This window comes from Parasteatoda tepidariorum, chromosome 6 (assembly GCF_982258835.1).
Source record: "Parasteatoda tepidariorum strain Cologne lab strain chromosome 6, Ptep-v5.0, whole genome shotgun sequence".
Taxonomy (NCBI): Eukaryota; Metazoa; Arthropoda; class Arachnida; order Araneae; family Theridiidae; genus Parasteatoda; species Parasteatoda tepidariorum.
In genome coordinates, this window is record NC_141760.1 from 63,884,507 (window position 1) to 63,905,219 (window position 20,713).

Consider the following 20,713-nt stretch of genomic DNA (forward strand, 5'->3'; position numbering starts at 1 on the left):
CAATAAACTTGACAAATAACTTACTAACGCAGAATCACCACTAACTCTTTAAAGCAGATTTTCTACTAACATTTCGAAACATTAACTTAAACTAACAGTTATTTTCGTCGCATAAATTTAGCCTCTATAGTTTCTCACAATTGCAATATAATTTGCACTGATTCCATGCAAACCAATACTGTTTTAATATTCCAGATACTAAGTTAAGTGTCTTAATATAATCAGTTATTAAACTGTTTCGAAAAATACTTTATAAAAGTATGGTACGTGATATATTTTGAAATGTTACCTATTTAAACTGTTTATTTAAATTATTTTAAAACGTATTTGCATAAAGTTAATAGATTATTTACTTGAAGAAGTTGGTGCTTTGTCTAAACTTGTGTAATAGCACAACAATATAGTCATTGGAGATTTGTGAACTTACCACATAATCAACAATATCTATCACAGTTTACGGTTTTTTTTCTACAGAATTTTGTTAATTTCTATGATTGTGGTATTCATTCGAGCGCAGTTAATTACAAAGTTAAAGCAGCTATACACATTATCTATGTATGCAAATATCCACAGTTAGTGCAGTATTGGACAAATATAACTCAAATGAGTACTTTTGTTTAGACGTATTAAGCGAAATACAGTGCAAAAAAATGAAACAATTGATCACAATAATAACTTTTGATATAATGATCGGATCTTCATATTACATCTGTGACTTTTTCTAGGATTTAATCTTCAAGGTTCGAGGGAATGACCTCAAATATGCTAATTAGTAAGAGCATATTATATATTAGGTTACAAAATCAGACACAAAAACGAACTTTCTTTTTTTCGATGAATTCGGATTCCTGACCCCTAAAATACAGGAAGGAGCTGCAATCAGGGAAGCATGGTCCTAAAAGTTTGAACAGGACAGCTGTTCAATGTTTGGACCCCTTAAGGTTAATTTTACTTTTTGCGTATTTTGTCAGATCTCGAGTACCTTTTCAGCAAATTTAGAAATTTTTACACTGAATTATAAAATTCGTTTATCCGAAGACAATTCTTTGAAAAGAATAACTTCTAGTAAATATTTATTATTTTATCTAATAAAAGTTAAAAAGAAATTGAATTGTTAAAAATTAAATTTTTTGCATAATTTTAAAGAATATAATTTTAAACTACAAAATGCATAGTAAAATCAGTCGAAAACTTCTGAGAAAATTAATTTTGAAATAGTTGTATTTTCAAAATATGATTTCTCAGAAACTATACGCACCGATTTTGTTCAAATTTGTATTTTGCCATTCAAAATTACGTTCTTTAAAAGGATAATGAAAAATTGTATACCTTACAAATCAAAATATTCTCAACTATTATCAAACAGAGTAATAAAACATAATAAATATTTACAAAAAGTTATATTTCGCATGGATTAATTTTTGGATAAGCAAATTTTTTAATTGAGTGCAAAAAACCATTCAAATTCGCTAAAATTGTTCTTGAAATATTCAAAAAGCGAAATTAATTTTGAGGGGTCTAAACTTTGGACAGCTCACGTGATCGAACTATTGGGACCAAGTTTCTCAGATTGAGGCTACTTCTATATTTTGGGGGTTAGAAATCTGAATCCGTTGGAAAAAAATCTGTCTTCTGAGAAGTACGTTGCTGTGTCTATATTTGTAACTTAAAATATCGTCTTCACTAATTAATTGGCATATATGAGGTCACCCTTTCAAATCCTTAAGACTGTGGTGCTAAGCTAACTCAATTATTAAACAAAAAAGAAAGTTAACATTTAAATTTAACATCGCAGTTTATTATAAAAACAATAATAAATAAAGTAAAGATTAAGTTAGTTAAAAAAAGGCTACATGATTCTAGGATAAAAATAAAATTATTAAAGATAGTCGAGTAGAGTAAGTTCGACATTGATGAATCAGCGAAAAGCAGCAAGGTGCTGCGGAATATTGCAGAGTACGTCCACACTGCACGGAAGAATAAAATGGACTGAGTTGACTGGCCAGCTGTTGCAAGTTATGAGAAGAGTTCAGTCTTGTGTTGCCAGTTGCAGAATACAAAAAGTTTGTAAGTTTCTTCTATCGCCGTCTGGCGAAAGGAATGATACACAAGGAAAGTTTCTTGCATCGCCATCTGGCGAGAAGCACGGTGCACCACAAGACTAAGTCCTAGAGCGTGAAGATCCAGTCACACACACCAACACTTAACCCTACGCCTATGACCCTAAAGAGGCATTTATCGGTAAATGGTTAATGTTGGAAGACAAGACAGATAGAAAAAAGAGAGAAAAATAGCAAATAGCAACAAAAAACAAAAAGAAAAAAATACAAAATTAAAAAAAACACAAAAATTAATAAAAAAAAAAGATTTTTCTATTAGTTAGGGCATTTTGATTAGAAAGTACCCAGGGCCAATTGGTCAAGTTTAGTGTTAGTTGGGGCTTACCATTGCTTAATTTCGTATTTTTCTAGAAAAATTTCTCGAATTCCTCGTATTTTTCTAGAAAATTAATCAGGCTGGTTGTCCTCTGTTTCAACTTAAGATCCTTATAGATAGATCTCTTCCAGGTTATGATGAATTCTAGCTTTGGTTGTTCAAAATAGTAGGATGTGGTAAACGGATATTGTATTGCATAGTGTCACACTGTGCCTACTGCTTCACATGTACGTGTATTGTCGGTAGCCAAGCAGAAGCGTTACGCTTTATACGCTTTAAAGGGGCCACACTCTGTAAAGCAGAAGATTTGCTGCCTATTCCAATCCTCTGGTTTGAATGAGGCATTTGTTGAATTTTCTCTGATTAATATTCCCAAATTCGGTTTGTGATTCTGATGTTGATAAATTGACCCTTATTAATTGCCTCTTTAGCTAAGTTATCTGCTTGTTCGTTCCCATCTTTGTTATTATGTGCTCGAATCCATAAGATTTGCAGGCAATTAGTTTTTTAAGTAGATTTCGGATGTCCTGTATAATCTGGTGAGTGGTGCCATAATTCTTAAGTCTATAATTGTTGATAGGCTGTCTGACTAGATTATAGTTTGGTTTGTGATTCGTTGTTTTGTAGCTTGAGTGACGACTTCTTTAATGGTATTGCTCCCGCCTGGAATACTGTGAGGTGGAAATTAAGATTCAATTGTGTGGTCGATGTGATTATGCCATCTTCATATTGTACAATTGCAGCTCTTGTTCCATCATCTTTCTTGGGGATCAATATGTTAATCATTCTTGTTAATCGGATTTGTTTAATGAATATAAAATTATTTGTCTTTAAGTTAAAATTCGAAGAGTGGATGTCATTTAATTTGATTTTTTGTCAATTTGTGCGGATAAGAAACAAGTGGTATCCTTATTGAAGAGAAATTTTTATTTCGGATGGGGTTGATTCTAATTACCTCCCGCTGAAGGGTGTTGTGTAGTGGAGGTATTGACATAATGACCTGGCAGGTATTTGTGAAGGATATAAGATAGTCACCAGAAATATTCGGCAGAGTTTTTCTCTGAAAGATATCTAGATTGTTTCTGGTGTATTTTTGGGATTAACACACCAGACTGCAGCTGCATGGGCAATCACTCTTTCAGTGCAGGCTTTGTAAATTATTCGTCTTAGAAATTTATTTATTCTTAATGCTGCTCCAATTATTCCTTGTATAGCCTGAAATTGTCTGGCAACTTTGTCAGCCTGAATGCTCAGATGATCAAAGTCCAGATAAGTTTCTCATCAAAAATGAGGTCTGCGAACCTGACTACTTTAGATCTTTTAGAATTTTGCTCATTGAGATGTACTGATGGGTCATTCACCAGTTTGAATTTAATAGTAAATAGGTGGTTTTACCAGTTTAAAGATTCAGTCTATTATCCGCTGCCCATATGTTAAAATCATTTATAGCTTTAGCAACCAGGATGCCTAGATCTGATTCAGTGGAAGCTGCCAAGACAAAATTGAAATCATCTGAAGATCCGATCATTAGATCAAAACTTATTCAGGTTGGTCCGCTCTTTTATTTTTTGCTCACTGTACATGAATTGATAGCAGGTTCATACGTGATCAGCCATGCTCAACAAAATGAACCGGTGATATATATATATATATATATATATATATATATATATATATATATATATATATATATATATATATATATATATATATATTTCTAATGTCATTTTGCTTTAAATAATCTCAAAATGGTTTCTGATACAACTAATCATCGTCATTCCGATTCCGACGAAAAAAACATAATCTTAGAAAAAAAGTGCTTGTTCAATTGCACTTACTTACTGAGAATATAAAAACTAATACTATTTGCTTCTAAAGTTTTGTCGAAAGTGCTTTTCAGAATAGTAATAGATAAATTGCATTTGAAAAGTGAAATTTACTTTTCTTATTTATACGCAAATGAAAAAAGGAATCGTTCTTAACGAAAACTCATTTCTTTTTATTACAACGTATTTCTTTTCAAACGTTGCCTATTTATGAAAAGCTCGCAAAAATTACTCTTATTATTCTTAGCTCATTTGTTTTATTGAGACAAACTGATAAAAGAAAAAATCCTATTTTCTTAGTAACTAAATTTAAGAAAATCAATACTCATAAAACATTCTTTTTATTAAGTGCATCATGAAATTATTGGCTCACAAACTTTTACGTCTAGTAGACAATATGCCCGATAGTCTATACTCCAAACATTATATAGAATCGATTTTCAACACTGAAATGTTATGATATCCTTCAGTTTACAAGGCTGGTCCCCCTACAATTAACTTTCGCCTATTTAATACTACCATAAATAGAATTATTTATAGCCAGCAGGCATTTTCAATAAATCACTCCAAGACGTGTAAACCTTTCTGGAACAGATGTTCCAATGATGCATTAATCAATGGTTCTCAACGTCTTTCATCAAAATTAGTTTTAAAATAAATAAAAGTGTTATTTGGTTTGCGCGATAAATTTTTTGTGTGTTAAAATTTTTTAATTAACTTACTGGTCTCATTGCGTCAAAAACATTTTATACTTATGTTTTCATTGCATTTCTCAATACATCAAAATTCTAAAAATTATGTTTAGTAGATTATATTCGTAAAACCTATTTATTTTGAATATGGATACTTAAATTGTCCACTATTTAAAAAAATCTATTTTTTTACTATAATGCCATAATGATGTTTGTCATACATACCATAATGATATTTATCGGTTGAACTTATTTGTATTTAAATTTTAAAAATGAGTAATGATATACTTCAAAATATCACATTTACTTATAAACCATTTGCTATAAACAATAACGAGCACCAGAGCTTAATGGGTGCTAGAAGGAAAATTAAATGTTGTTAACCTTGAAATGCTGTTTACCTTAAAAAAAGGATGGTTTAACCTAACATATTATGGGAAAATTCACCGTGTTTCTGGCTCTATGAGAAATTCAATATTTCTCATAGAGCCAGAATATTTTTCATAGAGCTCATATATCAAAAATTTCATTAAATTTTACCGAAGTGCATTGGTAAAATTAGCAGTAAAGTATGATTTTACAATCTGTGATAAAATTTAGCCATTAAATGGGATACAATTTGGCAATTTTATCATAAAAACATAGAACAATGGCACGGAAAATATTCATTAGGTTGGAATTACTTGTCAGTTTTGTATTTCTTACTAAATGTGGATGATACGAACAATAATTTTGAAAACAGAAATTTTCCGTGAAACGTTACCATATTAACGAAAACATTACTAAATGAATGGTTTAAATACCCTAAATTTTAGTTTTTAATACCAGAATTATGTTCTTATTTTTTCACTAGAAATGTGATTAGCATACATTGAGGTAATTTTCACCGATTTTTTTCTCCTTGTAAAAAATAAAACAAATAGGAAAAGGATAATTTTTTTCAATTGAAAAATTATTTCTAAAAAATGTTTTTTGTGAAAATGTAGATTCAGTAATGAATCCCTAATTTTTGCGTGTGATGGATAGGCACATCTATCATCTCTAACTGATATTAAATTAGTTTTTAATAAATAATTATGTAATAAATTTCAAACTACATTCCTAAATAACTAGAATCTAATATTCACTTTACACCAATATTAGCGGACATATCTAACATATAATACCGATTGAAGCGAAGATTATTGTTTGGGGCTCAGATCTTCACGTGTGAGGCCACTGAGACTTCACGCCACTGTCTGCTCTGCCACGTGATCTTATCTTCAGTGGTGTCGTGATATATATTTCTTGGAGCAGTTATAATCAGTTGTCTATCATATAAATATTTTTACTTTAGCAGGATATTTTACTAATTTATATTCTACTTTTTGTTTCCTTTTAGGAGCCAGAGTGGTTGGAAAATTTTAAATGGCTCGCATACTTCTTTGCTTACGCAAATAGTTTTATTAATCCTATAATTTATGGTGGTTTCAACAAGACATTTAGAGATGGTTTTTGTCTTGTTCTAAAATGTGGATTTCGAAGAAATGGATTTAACAGACCTCGTAAGATTTTTTACAAAGTTTCTAAACAGTTTTCTTTTATTCCAGGTATATATTGCCCTAATAACTAATTTGCGAACTTAAGTTTATGATTGAATACATCATTCATATATTTTTTTTATATCTATAAAAAAACTGATTAGTTAAAAAAAATTATAATAAAAATCTCCATTTTCTCCATCATATTTTTAATTTAATATCTAATTTATTTATTTGCCGATTAATTGCATTGGTGAAGTTTATTCTACCAGCAAAAGAATAATCATTGTAGCTGTCATAGAACATACCTGTTGATCCGTAATACATTAAAAATAATAGCTAATATTACAATAATGAATTTTAAATAACTTATGGAATATAATCTTCCCCGCTATTAAAAGATTGCAACACATTAGAATATGTTCTTCCGTAACAGAAGATAGCAAAGTTATTAAGAATTATGCATTTGTTGTACCATAGAACATGTCTCAAAAATGCAACATGATTCTAAGGTACCACATCTCCACAAGGCTTACGAAACAAATGAAATTTGTGTTAAAAATATCATTATCTTATCAAAATTGGTTAACGAAAAAACAAATTTTTACCTTCATTCCTAGCATAAAACTACTATTATTTTTTTTCATAACTGAAAGATTAAAAATATTTTTTTCCGTAGCCAATTAAAACTAAACTTAATACTCTTATATATTGATAGTCCAAAGATGAAGAAAAAATTAAAAAAAAAATAAAGTCTACAATTTTCTTTCACTTACCACAAATTTATTTCAATCTTCAGACGATAATTGAGGCTATCCATTGCTTACTCCTATAATTGAAAATGAAAATAATGATCATGTTGCTATTAGGTTTTTTGAAATTATTTATTAGTTATATTTGTCCCAAGTTATAGTTGTTGTAAGTTACAATACTACCCTTATTTATTAAATTATTATTTTTATCACTTAATAAATGCCATGAATATATTATTGAATATCATATAATCATGCTCATATTTAGTTTAATAATATGTATGCTAATGTGTAATCCCGTTACTGTTAAAGTTAGTTAGTTAATAAAAAATAGTTATTCATATTGCGTTATACTTAACATTCCATTCAGAGCAGCGATGGCTCAGGGGATAGAGCGCTAGCCTTCAAATGAGGTGAACCGGTTTCGAATCACAGAAATGGCTGGTTGATAAGAATCCGCAACCGGCTAGCATTAACCACAGTGCTGACGTGAAATATCCTCATTGGTAGACGGATCATAGATTAGAGTCCCTTTTCCGCCAGGCTAACAGTGGGAGGCTTTCGTGGTCTTCCTCTCCATGTCACGTAAATGCGGGCTAGTTCCATGAAAAAAGTCCTCCATGAAGCAAATTTCTCCCAATATTTGATCCAGAAGTTCTCTTGTCTTCTGGATTGGGTTCAAAATTACAAGGCTACAGAGTTGAACATTAGTTACCGCAGACTCAAAAATTGGGTCGGCAGTTCAGCGACGGTTGTAAGAAATAAAATTTTAAAAAAATGTACCATTCGGTATCGTGTTCCTACTTTTTACCTCAATGCATTTATAAGCTGTTTTTATTGATCGTATAGCATTAAAATTAATATTTTAGTTAAGCAAAATAGTATCTAACACTATAAACGCAGATTACCAGCAATGCTATCACGATCAATTTAATAGTAATAACGAGACGAAATTATTTTTAAAAGTTTAGCCTTATTGCGCTTTTAAGTAAATAATTTAAATATTATATTAACTATAATCAGTTTAAATATTAAACTAAATAAATAGCTCTTGTATTCCATTAAACAATTAACTTTAATATTTTATTAACTGTTTTGTTTGGATTAGTATATATGATTTGGTGGTGAATACACGATGAAGAATAAATATTCTACCCACATTCAGTTCTGAATAATATAAATAATGGATTTGGGATCAATATTGGTTTTTTGCAAAAGTACCATCTCAAACAAATAAGATTAGTTTATGTATGGATGTTTTAAATGTTCATCTGAAGTATTGAACGCTACTCGCACTTTATTGATAACTGAAGAATAATTATAAGTAAGCACTTTATTGGTCGGGTTTCCATTGAAATTCAATCAACGACATGCCAGATAAATGAGCAATCTTGAAAGAAGAGATTTCCAACTTCACAAAAGATTTCAATATCTTACTTATTGGTTTCTAAGGCGACCAACTAAATCTTCATCTTGCATTTGATTAAAATGTAGTTTGTTGTTTACAGATTGCATTTTTTCCTTTAAACGTCTTCGTAAATGAGTAGTTTTTATGTTTTTTTTCCTACATAAATCAAGTCTTAGACAATGTTTAAAGTGATTTATTAGCTTTATAGAATGTAATTGCCATTTTGTTTAGCATTTAAACTATTTGTTGCTTACTCTGATAATTCTGATATGTATTTCTTACTCTGTTACATATTTATAAATTGTAAGCAAAGTGTTGATTATATTTTTAAACCCTTGACTTTCTTCTAATAAAATATTTGCCAAAAAATTTATTTGATGTATTGCAAAAGTAATATATATTTTTTAATGCATGAGTAAAATATATAAGTGAAAAGATAAAAGTATTAACGTGCAACGGGAATTCTCTGTGCAAAATACCTAGTTTTATAGCTAATAGAATCAACTATAGAAATATTTTTCACTGTTTACGTTCTTTCATTTACTCTTTGACGCAGAATTTTTAATAAGCAAATTTTCAGTTATTTTGTAAAAATTTAGGTCGAAATGAGTGAAAATGTAATATTTTGCATTTTAATAATTAATGGTTATCAACTTCAGCATTAAACACCAGCGTCATTTTTTGCCTTGAAAATAAAATAAAACAGCTTACTTCCAAACAATAATTTTTCGAATTTTCAGTTATTTTGATCTAAAAAACAGAGTTATTCCTCCTTGAAATGTCCATCATTTAGAAAATCAATAATTGATAATTTTTTTATCTACTTAAAGCAAATTTTTAAAACTTTTTTTTTTGGATTTCATATTTTCGTACAAATGTAATACCAATAATCTAATAGATTTTTTTAATAACTATTAGACTATTTTTTATACTTAAAAAAATATCAAAATATCATTTTTCTTGTAATTATAGCGTCAGAAAAAAATATATAAAGGGGACACCAGTGTCTCATCTGCGTCGAAGGGTTAAATATATGCAAATTTCTGCATGAATTCAGTAAGAGATAACAGTATATGGAATAGGTTTAATTTAACAATCGTTGTTCACACTATTATTGATCGGTTCATCAGATTATACAAAATACATATTTATGTCAACTAGACCGTTTAAACTTTTCTTAAATCCTTGATCATCAGAGATATAAATATCCCAAGAAAAATTGATCTGAAGTAAGCTCATTTTATCCAAATTAAACTACATCGAATCTAAAAATGATGATAAAATGATCGCTAAATGATGAGTTTGTATCATTTACTGTTCATCCTTTAATACGAAACATTTACTGATTAATAAATGATTTGTACGTTTCGAATATGTTAGATGATAATTTTTACTTAAGAGGGTTAATTTTTTTGGAAAAGATTTATACCAAATTCTTTGGTGCATCACATGTAGTGTAAAGAAGTACGTGTTTTAGCCTAGAAAAATATTGATATATAATTTATATAATTACTTAGTTGTCTCTTAAAAATTGAAGAAGAAGCAATAGGTGCATTCAATTTAATAAGTGATAGTGAGTTTGTTAGTATAAAGCTTAGTTAGTAACTATCAAATATTCTTACGAGTTACTTTATTTCTCCTAATAGAACCAATATAAAGTTTCTTTGAAAAATTTATAAAACTGCGATAAAAACTTACAAAAGGTTACAAAAATTGTTATTATATTTTTACTGACATCTCTTATGGAATCAAGATGAACGTGAACTAAATTCATGATAGACTTATGCAATTCAGAATCATAAAGAGCATGAAATCAAACACGAGAATATAAGAAATTAGCTTTTAGAATTTTATATAAACAATTCTCCCAACTGAGCATTTATGTGACATAAGAAGATCCTTTCAACTGGTGTTTTCCAACAAGAAAAATAAATAAATAAAGAGCTTACCCACATGATATTTAAAAAAAAACTGATTTTTGTGAAAAAATCATTTAAAGAATTTGTTTTAATGTTAAGCGATTTTCACCTAACAAGACCTCTTGTCTTTCCGTTTCTGGTTCTCCACAGATGCAAACATGCTGATGTTTTAAACAGACTCAATTTAACTTGTTGCACTCGAATTGCTCATATTTTTCCAATATACATATGTACCTCTTACATTGAAAGTCATAATTTCATGAATAAGAAAGAGAGAAGATCACGTTTTTAGCTCATTTAAGGAGTTGATATCAAAAATCAAAAACTGACTTTTTTCTATTTACCTTTCGTAATATGATCGCTTTGAAAATCTTTAGAGGTATTTGAGATTGTATCAGTTGTATTCTTTGATAATGTTTTAGCGTAAACAGGAATAAGTTTTGAGTTAAGAAAGATTTTTGCTCAAAAATGATGAAACTTTTTAAAAAAAATAAAAGTTACCAGTTCATAATTTTTTGAGGAAAATTCTTGCGAAGATATGTATTAGCAGTTATCGCACTGTAAACGTGTATATGTAGATATTCTGTGAAAAAAAACTGAAGCAATATTTTATTTAGATGCCGAGAAAAGGTAAGTTTTAGCATTATAGTTATATGCCCTACCAACACCCTTTAATTCAAGTATTTAAAAATAGCTTTTAAAAATAGCGTTATAGCATAGCTTTTGAAAATAAAATTCTCATGAAGAGGAGGAAAATGTCATATTTTTCCATTTAGATATATTTCAGAAACAACTTTCTTCACTAAATCGATAAACCTCAAATGATTGAATGTTATAGAAAGAAAATACTTTTACAAAATAACGTTCAGTTTATGTATTTTTACTTAGTAGTTTTGTAGATGATTTTTACTTCGTTATACCATATATCTGAAATTATCCTGTTAAAATGCAGATCTATCTTTCTTTCTTCCACAGAATATAAATGAATTTGAAATGCAATACCCAGGAAAAGCTATTTTAGTTCTAATCTATATTCAATATTGCTATCTATATTCTACATTTTAGTTGCTATCTATATTCAATAAAAATATTTCTTGTTTAAATGTAATTACTAAAAATAACTAGAACTGCTTTTAAGTTTGGATATACCAATATATATGGTGCTAAAATTAAGCCTTAAGTGAGGATAGAACATTGATATCTTTTTCCGTCCCTTATTATTGAATAATTATTAGTTTGAGCTTTAATATAAATTCCCCATTTCATATCAAGCTTAAATTTAATAATCATAGGATAATAATAATAGTAAATAAGCAGTTACTATTGAAGAATATAAACGTCTAATTATTATGTGAAATTTCACATGGATAAGATACATATTTTTGTTTCTAATTTTGTATTATTTTAAATTTTTAAAAAAAAGTTATTCATAATTTAATATCACGATTTAAGGAAAAAGAAAATACATTTCGTGAAACTGTAAGCTCTTTTGAAATCGCTTCTCACGTCTTTATCTCAAAGCAAAGTAAATTTTCTTATAACAAACTACTTTTGTCAGCTCAATTTCAGCTTTTCATTTCCTGTTCAAGAAAAACATAGAATGGCAGATAATGATCCTATTTACACACGGGCTGTTAACTTAGAGAACTGCTCTGATTGTTGGCTAAAAGCTTTCTGCGATCTAATTCATGGCAAAATTGCTTTTCCCGCATCTTGTAGAGTTGAAAATTTCGGGTGAAAAGGAAACTATATCCCAGTTGACTTTTAAAAATAATATAATTTTTTCCAGTTATATTAAAAAAGAATAAAGATGCTAACAAATCAAAAAGTTTTACTGAAGGCAAAATTAAACATAAATATGAAATTTTTTTAATTTTTAAAATTATATTTACATTGATAATTAAATTATAAAATAATCTTTAATAGAATAATTATTAATGGAATTATCATGTATAATACATAATTAATGAAACATGTATTTAGAGACTTAATGCGATCATTAGAAGAAAAAGTTATCTGTGATCTACTTATCTGTGGTCTATTAAGCTTCAGAAATACATATAATGTTTTTTTTTAAATTTAATTAGCATAAAATTCATGTTGGGTTAATTTCTTATTCATTCAATGAGTTTTTTTTTTCGTTTTACTGTTAATCTATTAAAAATTTCACTGTAAATATATGGTAAAATAACCGGTAGCAGTCTGTCCATCCTAAAATTAAAATTTAAAAGACTCTTATTCTACCTGTACTGCTCTATGCAAGTGAAACATGGACACTAAACGCAGACACTCAGCGTACTCTTGATGTTTTTGAAAGGAAAATCCTTAGAAATATTTTCGGCCCAGTACAGGAATGAGGCTGTTGGCGAATCAGATACAACTTTGAATTATGTAGACTCTATGGACAGCCACAGATAGTGCAGGTCATCCGAAGCAATAGATTAGGATGGCTTGGCCATATCTGGAGAGGTCCAGAAAATAATGCAGTCCGAATCGACACCTTAAAAAATCCTTCGGGATCTCGGGCTAGAGGAAGACCTCCAACTAGATGGCTGGATGACACTGCTAAAGATCTAAAAGTATTAAAGATAAACAACTGGAAAAAAGTCGCCATGGACAGGAAGCGTTGGAGGCTACGTGTGGTTGAGGCAGCCAAGGCCTGTAAGAGACTGTCGTGCTGAAGAAGAAGAAGCATGTTCATCCAAGTATGAGTATAAAACCATAAATACAAATTTACACGGTTTTTTAACAATGTATAACTAGCATGGTTTTAAAACCGTAAAAAAGAATGTAACTGGAAATTGGAGCTGGACTTTTTATGGGGTAATATGCATTGAATAGTGCAGGACACTGGGAACTCTTCAAGTGGTGAATAGAATGGAGGATTTAATATGGTGTCAACTATGGGAATTCAATCCCCATTTTGTAGTTCAAATCCCCATTTTGAGTCAGACGGATTAACCGTCTCGACTATAATCTGAACACAGCTGCAAGGAACTAGGTGACTTCATTAAGTGGGATTAGTTGGTGAATTTATGAATAAAATTCATGTTGACTTATAAATAAAATTCTGGTTGCTTTATCGTATTAGTTGAAAGCAATTAATAAATGGTTTTTCTCACAGTTATCGGTTTGAATAGCACCTATTTATGGTTACTTGACTGCTTTGTTTGAATATGGTAGAATAACAATTAAATAAATTCCTATTCAACCATTTTTTCCGAATAAATTTTGACAGAGTAAAGTTACGGATGATTTTACCTACCTAAAATGAAAGAAACGAATAACATGATCGCAACAAGATATATCAAATTACTTTTAGATTTCAGAACAAATATGGTCCTTTGTTTAGTTTGAAAGGAGAGAAAAAAAGCAAAGACAGATATGTTTTATTAGTATCATGTGTTTTCTCAAAAAGCACCAGAGACGTTTCTTTTACTTATATTATACTATACACCTTTTTTCAAAGATATTTTTTGCTCTAATTTAATATTTTCTTCCTTGCGCGTACATTGACTCTGTTCACATTCTTGGTTTTCCGATAGATATTACCTATTCATTTGCATTCTGAGAGTCAGCTTTGTATTTTTTTTTTGGAACTTTAAACAGGAAGCCTTTCAGTATCAAAAACTTGGTTTCAATTATGCCATAAATGGCAGAATAGTATAGTTAACCCCATCTCTGTCGGTTTTTTTACTTCTTCTATTTTTTTAATTTTCGACGAAAAAAAATTATACTTATTGCTGAAAATTAATTTATGTGCTACCCTAAATTCAAAAATGCTAAATATTTTTGCCAGCAAACAATTTTTTGCTTGACCTATTGGTCGGGAAATATGTGATGCCCTTTTCACCTTCTCCAGTTTTCCCTGCAATGCATATAAGATAATCCCTGCAATTATCTTAAAAGAAATCACACTGTTCTAACACATTTTTATTAAATATATTGCTTTCAGATGTTGAGACTTACAATTATTTTTAGGTCTTAGAGTTACAAAAATAAAATAAAATAAATAACTTTTCAGTCAATTGATAATTAATTTTCTTAACTGAAATTTTAAGTATTTTGATTCCGAATAAGCCACAAGTTTTAAATTTAGTTTTTAAAAAATGAAATATATTTTAAATTTATTTACTCTAACACCGTTGGTATACTGAGCTAACCACAATTGTAATAGAAGGTAGTGTGTAATGTCTACATGTGTATATCTTTCTTTTATAGGTCAAGAAAAAAATATTATTGGAAGTAATTCTCAGAGAACTTCTCTATTTCATAAAACTCTTAGAAGCATGTATACATCGCTTACTTTATTAAGAAGTCGGACACAAAGTCAAACAAATCACTCTAAAACGCAAGTTCCGACTTACCAGGCAAAACTCGTGAAAGCAACTGCTGTCTAAACTTCTTCTACTAACCTATGTGGCAGGCAAAACATATGGTAGCTAATTTTTGAATGATTTATGCGCTTTGGTAGATGGCCTTCTCCTTTCTGCAGCTATGGAATTCTGGGAATGAAATTTTAATTAAAGCTTTGCTTATAGAAAAATGGTTTTTGCACTTTATATACCCTTATATGCATGTCAAAAACTAACTCTCACTGTAATTTTCTCATTTAGTACATTAATTTTAAGCTGGCTTGTGCTTAGTATTAAATTTCTTGTTCAACAAATTTTGCTTGAGAATCAGGGTAGGCAATTTTCGAGAGGTTTTAATGGTTTATATCATTTGATTCTTTAAGAAAAGATCTTAGTATGCCATAAATGAAGTTTGGTTTGCCATCATTTTGGTTAAACTAAGCATTGCCAAATGTTTACTAAAAAAAGCGTTACAAACTTCAGCTATAATATTTTTGTGACCATGAAAATATCTGAAATTTATATACTTTTTTATAAGAAATGCAAGTTCAACTACACTATAAAACGTTTAGTATAAAATATCGAGATTTTAAGTGCATCATCCTTAAAATCCTCTTAACGTAGAATCCATTTTTACCTTTAAATATTATACCACCATTTTTGCAGTAATATTTATTTAGTTAGAGTGATTCAATAATTTCACAGAATTTATTACTGTAAAACTAATGGTATATCATATTTTTTGTTCCATAATATGTTCTGATAAAAATAGATTTTGCTGTTAAAAGCACCAGCACCTGGCGGTACTTCTTATAGCAATTTGAGTAGGAATTTTTTACTGTGTATTTAATTTCCGCAGTTGAGATTTTACGATACAAAACTACACAGGTCTTATTTTCCAGTATGTTTTCCTCATACACGATAACATACTAGGTCATTGGTAGCATAATCTAGTTTTTGACCGGGTAAACCACTTTTTGACTGCGAAAATTAAACTCTATTTGAAATGGTGCTATAAATGTTTGTTTAATCTTCGGGAATATTTACTTATTCAATTTTACATAGGAATGATAACGAAAATATTCGTTTAAGCTTGTTCTTATTATTTTTTCTTTTCACTGTAGCAACTAACAAAGCTTTTATGGATGAGTTTAAATGCTAACAAAACCCAAATGCCAACACAACCCATTTGCCTGATTTAAATGTAATATTTTTACAAAATTTTTCTTAAATTACTAATGTTACGTAAAACAATTTTGACATGCATTCTGGGGTGTGAAATTTGGTTTTCATTTACTATTTCAATTTAATTCCTACTTCTGCTTGGTGGTAGATAGCATGCTTATTTAGATTGAATAGCATTTATTTGCTTCTTATTCTTCCATCATTATGAATTCCTACTATTACGGAACTTTTCAGATTTTGGTGTATTTCTCTAGTGGTATATTTAAAAAAAAATGCTTAGACAAATATTTTAAGGTATGTATTTTAACCGAAAAATATATCTGACACAGAAAATTAAAAAAAAATCAGTATACTATACATTCAAATGATTAAAATGTAAGTAAAATCGTTGAAAAAAGTTGATAACTGATTTAAGTTCAATATCAATTATTGAGATGTTTTTAATAAGAAATTAAATGAAATTCTTTGTTAGGAAAACATTTTATAGAATAACAATAAAATAATAAAGTATGAACTATTTAAAATTTTGTCCAAAAATTATAAATAATTTGAATTTTACTTTGTGTTTTTCAAGTATTTATAAATATGTCACTCAAATCTAAAAAAAAATTATTTTGTTCCTGTCACTTTTTTTTAGCTCGATCAAGGATGACATTCACAACTGGCGTTACATCTAGTCCTTCAAGATTTACATCAAGAATCATCAATGGTGCCAACAAGACTTCTAGTCAGAAATCGATGGATGTTGAGATGAAGCAAGTGTGCAATCCAGACACAAATGATTTCACTACCGTGAAAAAAGAACTTTGCGTCACAATAACCGAGGAGAAGCAATGATAATATCATCAAAAGATATCTCTCTTGTCTGCTCTCTTGAATCATGATACCAAAATCGATGATAAAGAAGTCATTTTCTGGAAACATTCCAATAAAGTCATACAATTAATTTGTATTCTCATGAAAAGTTGGAGAAAAGTTACGCAAAGAATTTGTCTTTCATGTTTAAAGGCATCAGTTTTTTTCCGAGTTCAGCAAAAGACTTTTAAAACCTATTCTTTTTTGTACGAAACATACACTGATCATGCACAGAATGACCTACAAAAATCACTAAACTCCGATAATTAATAATAACTGAAGGATTTTTATCTTAATTCGTTAATCCTTAGATATATGGGTTGCTCACCTGATGAAATATCTAAGAAATAGTCTTTGTTTTTCTTTTGAAAAAAAAAATAACTTTTAAACTTATAACTTTTACCAAACCAAACCAACTTTTTTTATGTTGAGCTAAAAGTCATTAAATATTCTATAATTTTAACTGCATGGATTGTGAAGTAAATTAAATTAATTTTAGAGAATGAAGTGCACAAAAGGGAGGAATATTTATTTCATTTTGTAATAATAAAAAATTTGTTTCAACTAACCAATTCAACATAACATAGTTGTTAAAAGATGCCAATAAACATAATTAATATGTGGATGAGCATTTATGTCAGTAGAACACCTTTATAAAGACTTAAATATAGATATCAAAAAATAATTCAAGATCATATTCTGTAGAATATCTGGGGATATATCATGATTGTTATTAAATACTGATTCAAAAAGTATTGTAATAAGTATTATCAACAAAAACCCTAATTATCCAAAATCCCTAAATATCTAAAATCCATAAATATCCGAAATCCATAAATATCCACAATACATAAATATCCAAAATCCATAAATATCCAAAATCAATAAATATCCGAAATCCATAAATATTCAAAATCCCTAATCCAAAATACTTAATTTCTAAAGTTTTGTACAATGGTTGAAGATTATTCTTGAAGATTATTCTATTATTCCTTTAATTAAAAAGTAATATTTTTAAAGAAATGTTTTTTTTTTGAGGTTTTATAAGTCAAGTTTTGTTACTAAATGTAGAAATAGTTAGAGATTTAAGCATTTGTAAGTAAAAAAAATTTAATCAAGCAAATTTCCCAATTTCCATTCATAATTTCCAAAACTAAATTAAAGAAACAAAGAAAAAATTATTTAAAACATTATATTTTTTGTTTAAAAAAGTTTAAAATATTTATTTAAAGATACAGGCTCTATATATTAATAGCTCTAATCGAGCAATATTTACAAGTAGCTTTATCAAAGCAATATCTTTTAAAGTCGCTCATGGACAAAAAATTATGCTAGTAAATGAAACTTACTTTATATTCTCTGAAGTGAGTAATAATTATTAAAAAAAACAATCTGGTATTACATTTTTTTTTTTGCTTCTATGCATTGACTGCTTATGTACATAATGAATGTTAATTTTAAATTCATGTATATAAGTATAAATTAAAATGTTGTTTGGTAAAAGGAATAAACTTAAGAATTCATTTTCCCCGAAATTAAAATAAGCCCAACAATTTTTAAACTTTTAATTCATATATCTAGAGTAAATTAAATCCGCACAACAAACGCAGTAGCTTTACAATATGTCTCTACAAAACTGATGAATTTTGAGTCTGTACGGTTTCTTCCTTTTTCTAAACAATTGAGTTTATATGTATGAGCTTTCTAGAGATTGTTATATTATATTAGTATTATTGTTACATGTTGATTGTTAATGTCGTTAAAGGATGTACTTAAACAGTTATGTCCTTTGTAATATTATCTTAAGATACATTTGTAGATTCATTATGTCAAACTTCATGCACATTACAAGTACAATTATGTAGAAAGTTTTTCATTTAAAATTTAGTAGTTTACATTTTTATTTTTAGAGCTCTTGCTTCTTTTATTATCTAATTGTAATAAAGTTAGTTATAAAGTGAGTGAATATCAAATGCACTTTATTCACTTTAAATATTTTAAAAATTAATATGTTTACCAATGTTTATACGATTCATTACATTCAAAAAGTCATAAATGTCATGTATGATGTACTTTAAAACTGTCTACGTAAATATTCTTTATCTTATTCAATAAAATATGGAATTGTAATTATATCAGTTTAAATTTAATTCTTTTCATTCGCTTAAAGTTTTAAATTATGACTAAATTAAGAAGCAATATCCATTAAACACAAAACCTTTTTGTTTAAAAAACAATGCAAGAGCTGTTTATTTCCTAGAGCATTAAGTAGCATAGGTATGGTGTATTATGTATAATTTATAAGCTATTATTAAGCTATAATTGTATTTACCGTTGATGTAACTATATGAAATATGTATTCATGTTTTTCTAAATAAAATTTCAAAAGGATACGGAATTTTACTTTTGTTAAACGGCCATTTAAAAGTTCTATAAATGATAATCATGCAATTTCTAAGCAATTCTTTTTATTTCAAAAGTAAAAGTACTTTCAACACAACATTGGAAAATCATTGTGAAGCTGAACTCATTTTACGGTTATACGATTTTTGGAACATGTATCTTATGGTAGGATGATTAAGTTTTCGTAATTTTAAATGAGTAACTTTCGTTTCTTTAACTGTGGTTCAGTGCCCCAATTGGGGTCACGAGACCTGCAGCAATATGTTTGAAAGTTTTTTTTTAACCTTTTAAAATAACTTTATAATTAACAAATATTTTTACACGATGTATCTGAAAACAAATAAAGGAGAAGAAAATGCACACAAAGAGAAAATAAAATCTTTTCGACGTTTTTTTCTTTTTTTTAAATAATAATTCTTACTCTACTTGTTTAGAATTCGTGAACTGACAGTGTGCATGTTTAATTAAAGTAAGTGGCCTAAAGCGTAACAGTATATTACTTGCGCTATGCCTATATAGTCCCATAAAAATTTCATAAATATTATAGCATGCCGCTTCAAAAATGTTTAGAAGCCCTGCTCTAACGTATCGTGATTAAATTACCAAATTTTACCACATTCCTAATCTAAGGTATTATGATAAAATTATCAAATTTTACCACAATTATCCATTTTATCACTTATTATAAAACCATATTTTATTGAAAATTTTATCTAACGCGTTACCAAAGCAGTTCGGTAAAGATGACCTAGCTTTTTGGTGCTCCCATGGAGCCAGGAACACGGTAAATTTTTTCATATTCTGGTGGTTTTTACTTTTGACTATATTTTTTACTCAGTGAGATAAACATTATTCAAAGTTTTTTCTTTGTTTTAAGTAGAAAGATATTCGACAAGTGACAAGTTCAGAGATGAACGCACAATACGTACATTAAACCTCAATTTTTTATTGAATAGTTTAATGTAGAATTCGCTCTTTTGAGTGTTGAAGGTGATGGAGACTGGATATAATTGCGAAATTACAAAGGAAATTGTTGCAATAAGTATCTGGAAAACACAACAATTCTTTTTTCTGTATCATTGTTAATTCGAGGACATCGTTATGCCACAAGGTTTTTATTTAATATAAGCACCATCAAAAAGGAAAAATTTTAATATTTTGATTTGTCCGCAACATGACCCCATATTGTCTCAAGGGACTTTTTTAAAAGATTATTAGTTTCAAGAATGTTTGCTCATTTACTTTAAAATGATCTTTTAAACTAAATACTGAATATTTGTGAAAATAGAAGTGAGATAGCATAATTCAGAGGCTCTAGCGTGCTGATACCACCTGAGAATCACTTTCAAACTTTAAACGAGG

At 28.7% G+C, this 20,713-nt stretch overlaps 1 protein-coding gene across 4 annotated transcripts in view; it reads left to right on the forward strand.

Annotated features, from left to right (window-relative positions):
- LOC107454007 (QRFP-like peptide receptor) overlaps positions 1-19,336 on the forward strand; it is a 129,191-nt gene extending 109,855 nt beyond the window's left edge. For 3 of the 4 annotated variants that reach the window (XM_071178542.2, XM_016071046.4, XM_016071048.4), the window contains 2 exons: positions 6,336-6,498; positions 16,731-19,336. In XM_071178542.2, the coding sequence (XP_071034643.1) occupies positions 6,336-6,498; positions 16,731-16,930 (363 nt within the window). In that variant the 3' untranslated portion in view covers positions 16,931-19,336. Of the gene's footprint in view, positions 1-6,335; positions 6,499-14,774; positions 14,992-16,730 lie in introns of all 4 variants that reach the window. The other variant, XM_016071047.4, reaches the window with a different exon arrangement.
- Positions 19,337-20,713: the final 1,377 nt, after the last annotated feature.